The 9,584-nt window shown below is 41.6% G+C and overlaps 1 protein-coding gene across 3 annotated transcripts in view; it reads left to right on the top strand.

Moving 5' to 3' along the window:
- The first annotated feature begins 2,189 nt into the window (after positions 1-2,189).
- LOC147798261 (oxysterols receptor LXR-alpha-like) overlaps positions 2,190-9,584 on the top strand; it is a 44,477-nt gene continuing 37,082 nt past the window's right edge. Inside the window, exon 1 of one of the 3 annotated variants that reach the window (XM_087140762.1) lies at positions 2,190-2,343. In XM_087140762.1, the coding sequence (XP_086996888.1) occupies positions 2,328-2,343 (16 nt within the window). In that variant the 5' untranslated portion in view covers positions 2,190-2,327. Of the gene's footprint in view, positions 2,344-8,370; positions 8,970-9,584 lie in introns of those variants that run through there. The other 2 variants (XM_087140761.1, XM_087140763.1) reach the window with 2 other exon arrangements.

Below are 9,584 nucleotides of genomic sequence, written 5' to 3'. Positions count from 1 at the left end.
ATGTGGCAGGGTCACAAACATTATTGGCACCACAGAAGTAGACAAAATGTGCCCTAAAACACCCAGAGCGCATCTTAGAAAAAACTCCCCCCAACCTGAAATAAAATTAGTTCCACTTTTATATTAATATTTAGAGGAGAAAATTCCTATGGGTATAAGGACAGGCACACTTGCAAGTATTCATAATCACCTATCAATATTGAACAACAAAGTTATGACAGCCACTATGAAACCTGACCCTTTTTTTCTAAAAACACGGCACAGGTTCTTTGCAACCCCAACACTCCAATTTTAACATCTCTTCAGTTTTTAATTTGGTGTCAGAATTTGTTTTTGTTTGTTTATTATTGCAGATTCCTTTAAAGTTTACCCATTATTCACTCTTTCTAATGGTGTTAACCCCACGTTAATTGACAGCCCGCTGTCTGGGAGGATTTACCGGGGTGACGCAAGTGTGACACTTTTGCCAATTACCAGACCGTTCATGCACAATGTCTGGTCGTGTTGCCATGGCAACATGGACGGTGCCCGCATTGTCTCTTGACCGTTTGAGGTCAGTGTGTTGCAGCGAGGTGGAGGAAGGGCTGTTACTGACTCACTTCAAGGCATCATGTGGTGAATTTGTATGGTAGCTCTTCCTTCAGATGTCTGTGACTCTATCGTTTAATTGTTTTATACAGTAGGAAATCTGTTTGGAATTTAGCTATACATGTACATGTATTTTCCATGGACTGGGTACGGTACAAATACCTGGTACATGTATTTGGACGATTTTATTTTTCGCTAGTTGATAGTGTCCATGCTAGCTTTCATAAGAATAGTTTGTTGTTCATTTCAGTTGAGTTTGATCATTAAAGCAAAGGCTCTTAATGGTTCCGAAGTGTCTCTCTTTTGAGTGATTTGTTTCCCATTAACAAGTTCGAGGGCCTAGCATTTCAATCCTAGCAGAATCTCTCTCAAAGAGTTTGGTAGGATCAAAACATCAGCCCCTTTCACGTTCTTTGGAATTGTAGAGTGTCGATACATGTAACTTTCGTCAGCAAACAGTGTGCGGCACTTTGTTACATTTTCACTTCTCATTTAAATAGATTCACTTTTAAAAATACCTTCACTTCAGGTTGTCCAAAAAAATTCAAGATTTTGGCTGCTGGTAGCAGTACCGCAGCTGTATAAGGGCATTTCCTGATATTTTTTTGCATGTGGATATGAAATTGTAAACACTAACTGTCCAAATTCATAATGTTCGCCAGTTTTCTTTGGCCAAGGAGTGTTCATTTACATGTAACTTGAGAGAATGTTAGCCTTACAAATGTACCCTGATTTGTTTATAAGTGTAAGGCCTAAAGGTTTGCATGCATCCCGGAGCTGTTCAAATACTTGAGAATTTCAGTGAATCCTTTTGCCCTTTCTTCTTTCCTTCTCAGCACATTATTCCCAATTCTAATCCACATAGACTGTCCAACCGAAATGTCATAGCCGGAAAGATAAATAGTCCGACAGTGTGGCTGAACCTCAAGGGCCAATTGCCCCTCTCCCTTCCCATCTCTTGAGTCTTTTCTGCTAATGGCTGTCAACATCTCCCCTCCCTGAAAGTGTTGCCCTTTGAATCCTGATCAAACCATTGCCCAGTTTGAGCATATGAAGAAGCCTAAATTATCATTGTCTTTGAGTTTTGAAATGCTCATGTGCTTGTCTGAGTCTCAGCTAGTAATATCCGCATATCAAATTACCATCAATTTCTTTGTCTGTTTTGGTTGAAGTTTCCATATTCCTGATCTGAAATTTTGCCTGTTGCTTGATATTTTGAATTCTGCAGTTACATATGTTCTAAGTGTTTTTTGGTTGATATTTATCAGGGAAATAAATAACTGTATGTATTGAATTCACTTTTTGCACATAGTAAAATTTCTATGCCGAATTACAAACAAAAATTGTGAATAATTATTGCCGCCATGTTGCTCTGCCATTATGGACAAGGTGTTTAAAGAATGGTCCCTTGGACCTTAGGGTAGAGCAGAATTTGCACGAGCTGGTATTGACCTGACCCCTCTACAGCAAGAAGCAGTGTGCCCATGGAGCCCTCCCCATTGGTCTGCCCTCTTAACACGACATACATGTACTTGTGCATGTACAGTACATACTTCAAAATCTGTTGTAGAGCAAAACACTTGTGTGCAAGAGCGCCCTCTGTTGTTGACGTGTGTAAGGGTACAGAGTGATTTGTGCTTGAGTTGTTGATTTCTTGGGAATTTATCTTTCAACTTTTGTTTTTCCTTTTTGAAATTTTTACAGGGAAGAAATCCCCTCGAAGTTCGGGATGGGATCAGATGCAATCAGATGACGGTGAGTATTTATTTGTTGGTTGTTTGTTGGAGTGTTTGTTGGTTTAAGTACCGGTGGGTCATTCCACAACTTCAACCTTCAAATGTCAGCAAAGATGTGCGGCTCATGTTTATGTAGTCCAAAAATGAAACCATTTAGAGTTTGCATGTTTGTGCCAGAAAGGGTCAAACATGACGCCAACAAAGTTTTGAAAAGTGCTGGTCTTTCGAGACCTTTCATCATGAAAACCTAATGGTCAGTTTTAGTGAACTCTTAGATAATGGATGTCTCCCATGCCCTCGATCATCTTGAAGAAAGTGTCTTGAAACGGTTTGAGGTATAAGCAGTGCACACACAAAAATGCTCAGTTGCGAATGAGAGTATAAAAGACAAGGTTGTATTTTGTGGTGGGCAAATCTCTGAAATGACTCGTACATGTAGCAAAGAGTTCAAGTCTATTTCGTGTTCATTTCATGCTCTTAGGTACATGTAGTTCTGTGGAAAAGTTCATGGGAGTTGGTCACCTGACAACCAAAGGCTAATGTGACATGGAGTTACTCAAGTTCTATAAAATGTTGTCTTTCCACTTTAGAGGAGTGATTATTCCTAATTACTGGACTTTATGCATGCAATTCGAATGGTATCCCAAGATTGGTAGGTTGAGTTTTCATGTACATGCATGTACATGTATGGAGGATCAAATGAAATGGCATTCATTTTCTTAACCACTGAACTAACAGCAGGGGTGAAATTTCTCAGCTTTTTAGCTGATTTCAGCTTTTTTTGTTTTAGATTTCAGCTTTTTTTTTCCTCACTGGCGGTGTATAAAAGTATAGGAGATTTTCACAGTTCAGCTTCTTCATGCTAGTTCTCAGCTGTTTTCAGCTATTGTTATCATTGGTCAATATCACCTCTGTAACGGTGCAATGGCCTTGCTCCTAATTTGCCTACTGTGAGCGTATTCCCAGGCTGCAAGACGTCTGGCCACCTCCCTTTGAGTAAAGAGATCCTTAAACTGGTAAAACTTCAACTTGAGGCAGGGTGAAAGGATTTCCTCTGGTGTTCCCAGGTTCAGATCAGGAAATATTTCGTTGTCTTTGTTGAGACTGAAGAAAAAGAACATGGATGTACTTAACGGTCACAGTTTCTCTTGCAGCTCATATTTTTTAAAATTGTGGTGGGAGAAAAACTAGCGCCAGCCTTGAAATTTGTGAAGATACGTTATAATACTTTCATCCTTCGTCTTACCTTGATGATTCTTGAATGCTCCCATGCATACAGCTGGTATTTCCATCTGGAAAACTGGCATCATTCCTCCAGGGGCCCCAGTATGCAACTGTGAAAGATGTACATGTATGTTGGCAGTGTGTGCCTAATGGGACCGGAAGCTAGTAAATGTTGATTTGAAGGGATGGCCTGCATTGCAAAATTCAAGGAAATTCTGTGAAAAGGATGAGTGTACATGTGTGATGGGGTTCTGAAAATGTATCCGGTCATGTTTTGCACATCCACATGCCCCTGTGTATACATTTCAAGGTTAGTTATGAGCATGGTCGACAGTCATCGTTGGTGAGTGAACTTCCTTGTTGTGTACACGTCATTTCTCTGCTGTGTACATTACACACTTCCCTGTTTCCGCCTTCTTGGAAACCCACACCACTTGATTGCTCTGACATCATCCCTGTTAGTGCATTTTGGCTCTTGTTTTTTTGTCACTACACAATACTAGTTGCCATGGGGTTAGGGTCATTTGGAAGGCAAACGCACTCAACCTCCTTGTGCCCTGCTCAGTGGAGCTAACTAGGAAGGCCACGGAGGAAAGGGATCAGCGAAGAGGTCGAATAAGGGTCACATGACTTCCTGCAGCTGGCCCTCTGTTGACGGCCTGACCTCTTAAGGAGTCAGTTGTGGGTCGGTGCCAGGGTGGGAATTGCTCACATGCCAGGCGATGGGGATTGACAGGATCGCGTGCTTGTTTGTGAGGGACTCAGAGTAGGGGGTTCTCTGAAGACATAACAGGCCTAGATATGACTAGTTGGCAAAAAACCAAAAGTCACCGTAAGGTCTGCTCGATCATCGAGGATGGAGCCAGTAAAAATTTATGGAAGCCATCACGTATTCATTGCCAACTTAGTCCGTCTGCGCATTTCTAGGAAAGAAATTCATGAGTTTAAAATGTACTAGTATTCAGTCATTGTATCACCAGTGTCAAACTTGTCTCAATGGAGTGGTGAAGTTTCAGTGTTTATATTGCCGCACAGGGAAGTGTTTGTCTTAATCTTGTTCATAGGATAGAAACTAGAATATTGATTGTGTTCTGTGGGTCTTTTGATTGTATGCTCTCCTGGATAGAGCAATAATGATTTATTGAGGAGGATGGTACATGCTGCCTTAAATCAACATTGTTTCAGAGAAATCTATTTGGTATTCAATGGTCACTGTTTTCCATGGTCCTGTTTGACTGCTATCTTGAGGATGAGTGTCTACTTTTGGCGTTATTCCAGTTGCCACAGAGAGGTCATCTTGTTTTGTACATGTACATGTAGTTAAGGCATAGGTATCATAATAGGGGCTCAAATTACATTTTCAAAATGGAAGAAAACGAAGTAATACGTGCGAAGTAGCAACACATTTATTCACAGCTCTTAACCTACAGAATAATTCAGACAAGTGATTACATGCATCCAAAGCAATACTTGATAAATTTGTGCCCCAACCAGGGTAAATCACATTGATTGAGACAGTGTTATGTACTTCTTATGTGGGATATTTATACATCCTGTACATAATTGTGCAGGTGTACAGGTTAATAACAGACTGCACATGCCCTTCTCTGCCGCTCACTGCCTGTGTCATTTTGTGCTGGTCAGATGTTTTTCAGGAGCTCTCTTTGTATTTTACATGTACCTTCCAGTTGAGTTGGCTGTAGTCCAGCAAAAACCTAAAAGGAGTTTTTATTGTGCCAGTATATTTTTGTAAGACATTTAAAAAAAAAAGGAAATGTTTTCAAGAGAGGGCAGCATGCCTGTTTTCCATCATTACAGGACTGGTGCTCCTTTGAGAAATTTGTTGTAATGCCTGTGCCTTCTCTTTTGAACTAGAGTAAACATTCTTTGTGTCCCATTCAAAAGGATTTTTTCCTCACCTACTGCTGAGATACTGGTTAAGAGTCTGTGTTGTAATAGGGCCCTACATCTCCATTATTGACAAGAAGTAGGACAAGTTACTGGGAGGCTTAGCTGAGGTCAATGACCAGTTGGGCAATGCCCTCCTATTGAAGAACACTGGCTGATGTCACAACATTTAGCGCAGTTCTCTGTCACGCGTTCTCTCTTCCCGGTATATTTTTTCTCTCTCGCCAACTGTGGTTGGCAGGGATTCTCGTGTTCACAGCCTGCTCACCCCCATTTAGCGGTTTTGGTATAGGGGACGCGACCTTGACCTAGGAGTGTCAGCGCTCGTAAGTGGGTCTCTGCATTGGTAGCTGAGGGGGTGGTAGCGCCTGTTGTTCCCCGGAAAGGGCTGCCTCAAGACAGAGCACTCAGGTTACTGGATGAAGGAATATCGCATTCCTTTTCGAAATGCTATAGGTTTGATTTTGATTTAATGTTTGACACCTGGCTGAAAGGACCATTGTCTTTGAAATCCTATTGACATACATGTACCAACCAGGATCGAAATTGAAAAAAAAACTTAAGGGGAGTTCTTTGATTCAAAGTTCGGGTACTGAATTTTTAAAAGTTTGGTTTAAAGTTTCTGAAATGTTTCAAACACTTTTAAAATATTGAAGAATTGGTAATAACTGTCATTGGTCATGACATTATGTAGCCTACATAATTCAGTAGTCTTGATTTTCCATCACGGCTGTTCCTTCTGCCTTCCTTAATTAACCACTCTCGTAACTTCCGTAGCCTGACCATTTCAGGTCTCAAGATGTCTTCAGTGTGCAACATAAAGGATGGAGGAATTTACAACTCCAAGTGACACCACTGCCTAAGGAATATATGTACATGTTGGGCTTGTAAGAGGACCATTTTTCCCAACTCTTGACACTTAGTATGTGATGGCTCTTTGCACTCTCTTTGTACATGCTCATTATTCATGTTGCCTCCAAGTGACGTGAACCTCCTTTTTGAATGAGGGGACAGTGTTGTTGATTCCCAACTTCTCTTGCTGTTGTCTATTGCAACCCCGACGTAACGTCCCTGCACTTTACCTTTTCAGCACAAGTGTACTGTCATGCACCGCCTTTTTCAAACACTCAGCCCAACGTTTTCATGCCACATCATATTGCTGTACCTTTTTGAAGTTATGAATAATACCCCTGAGGCATGAACAGGATTTACATCTGCTGCAAAATTCCATCTCTTGAAAAGGCTCGTTGAACCTTTCAAGTGTTTTTCTTTGCAGTTCTATCAAGTGAACAGTCAAAACTTGATGTAAGATATTTGAATTTCTGAAAAGATCAACCCATACCAGTCGTCCATAGAAATTTAGAAAAAAAAGACAAACACTCATACATAGTGACTTTATAAGTCGTTCAGTGTGCAGATTAAAATGTCGCTTTTTCGGAACTGTTATTTTTTCCTTGAGACAAATGCAAACCTATCCTTTTGTCTGCACAAAAAAATCCAGCATCTCTTTGATGCCAAAGACACGTTACACTGAATCCAGTAACTTAATTCACAACTTCACATACATGTACATGTGCATGCATTACAACAGGAATTTCAAATAAAGCCTTCACAGTTATTACACAACAGCAGATCAGGGTTTCATCCACCTAAATTGAAGAAATTTAAAAAAAAAAGTGCCCCATTTATATCTTTGAAAGCACCTTGGTGTCACCTTCATCTACAACGGGAAAGATATATGTGTAGATTTGACTCTGGTCAGTGAAGGGCAGTGTTAAATCTTTTTGATGTTTGACATGTATAAAGCGATGCATATTTAATGCACTGCTTTGTTATTCAAACTGTTTTCAGTGTATCCGTTTTTCCTGTTACAAGTAGCACATACTATTTTCTTTTTCAGAATTTCTATGTCTGTGTGAATTTGACAACGATCTGAAAGATGCACATTTTGTAAACACCATCGATGGTATATGCCTAGCGCATCACTGTGGACATAAAATATTTTGTTTCATTAGTTCCAGTGTGTGTGGATGTAACCATGTAACTAGGTCAGTGAGGCAAATCTTTAGGTCTTGCCCATGATTTAGAATCATGTATGCTGGGGCACCCCCTGAGGCAGCCTGGTTCGTATTACCCTCACACTCAGTGGCTGGCTCGGGCCTGACCCCTTGTTGTTTTCCCAACCAATCCAGGGCAACCCGACACCTCCCCTGCGGCTGGAATGGTATGACCTTTTGAAGGCTTGAAAGTGAAGGAGGGGAGCTCCGGGTATGGAGACTTTGGATCGTATGTCAATTAAATTTCAAGTTATGGTATTGATAAAAATCGATTGGCATGATTGCTTTTCAGTGTTGTTATTTTCTCCTCTGTATGGCAGGGGGTAGGATATCCTTCAGTTTGTCCTACATTCCTACCCTCCCCGCTTGCCCAAATGGATCGGTCCTATTAATTTCTGATGTTGACTTGACTTTGAAAAATACTACAAAAAAATGAGAAAACTGAAATAAGAATTTTCAGCCATAAAATCAAGCACAGCTTGCCATGTGTACATCTTGTCCTGTGAATTACAATTGTATCCCTGAACTTGACCAACAAAATGAATGCCTCCCTCTAAGGAGAATGAACAAGCCATGCGCCCTTGCTGACATGTTGCCTTCCCCGATGTAGCAATGGAATAGCCCATAACTATGAACTTTTTTCACATAGGTCTTAGTCTGCTTTGAGCGTTTTGGGGCTGTTTGCAATATGTGTGCGGGCTTGTGTATGTGTGTGTTATTGGTCGGTAGGTCGTCCCTTGTGCCATGTGTAGCAATGGGCACTTTCCCGCTATGAGTGAATGCAGGCATGAAATGTATCCAATGTCTTTGAACATGCGTGTGTGTGCGCCCAATCACCCCTGCCGAGCCGACTAATACTGCCAAATCCCACATCGACAAGTACAGATCGGCCTTGGGTGCCTGCATCTTGCTTGCGCACACGAGCCAGTTTGGAAATAACTTTGGATGAATCAATTGCCAAGTGGGGAGACGCTGCGTCTCGGATCGCTTTGGGGGGGCTGGCCGGGTTAGGTGCACCAGAGAGTGGAGATGCTATCAGCAGCGTCATCCTGAGACATCTTCTCATCCTGCCTCCCTTCCCAGAGGAGGGGCAAAAGGAGAGAGGCGCAGAGTATCGAGTGAATTGTGATGCTCGATGGATCAATCGGAAATAGGAAACTTGTGATGTTACAAGGACCGGGTCAGTGCCTCCTGCTCTCGTTTCTTGGTCTCTTCATTACGGAGTTGAGTGCTGCAGCCGAGGAGAGACCCGTCCCTCGACCTCCATAGCGACTGCCAAGACGAGGATAATCGTCACCCAGCTGGCTCCCTGCTTCAACCTGGCCGTTTCCCAGACCCCAGAGCAGTGGGACCCATCGTCTTTATTGGACCCTCACACCTCTTGTGACTCTCTCGGCCCAAACTGCAGGTGACAACAACATGGGGCAGCAAGCTAACTCCAGAATCACAAGTACGGGTATGTACACAAGCATATTTAAAAAAAAACAACACTGGATTTGGACACATGCCCAAGGCTCAATGTGTGCCCTCCAGAGACACATGTTGCCCCCATGCCATTCTTTATTCTAGTAAGATGAAACTGCCCTGACTACACAGTGAATCTAAAGTGTTGAAACCGTAGAGCAAGGACCCTCTATGTTGAAACCAAGAACTGTGTCAAATGAATGACAACCACTGGACACGTCACAGTTAAATTGTTTAAGGTTACTGATAGTCAGAATTCAGCACCACCTGTTCTGAGATTTCTCAGTTTTGTAGTTTTGTGTCACGAATTGTCTTGATCAAGAAACAGTATTTTCTCATCCATGGTTCTCTTTGTACAGGAGAATTAGCCCACAGGACCTGTATATAATGCTTACAAAATTGTTATAATTTGTTTGACTTCAATCCTAAAAAGTATTCTATCCGATATTTAACTTAGTACTCAACCATCTTGAAGTAAAAATTCTCCATAAGGTAATGGCCAATTTGGAATTCTCACAGCAGAACAAACTCCCTTGTCGACAAAGAAACTGATACATTAAGCTAGATTGTGGCTTCAATCAGACATTACACCGGTTGATTTAACTTG

The sequence above is a fragment of the Acanthaster planci genome, linkage group LG09 (assembly GCF_054643075.1).
Source record: "Acanthaster planci isolate LZ-2023a linkage group LG09, COTS_SCS, whole genome shotgun sequence".
Taxonomy (NCBI): domain Eukaryota; kingdom Metazoa; phylum Echinodermata; class Asteroidea; order Valvatida; family Acanthasteridae; genus Acanthaster; species Acanthaster planci.
This window is presented reverse-complemented; position numbering and strand designations above follow the sequence as displayed.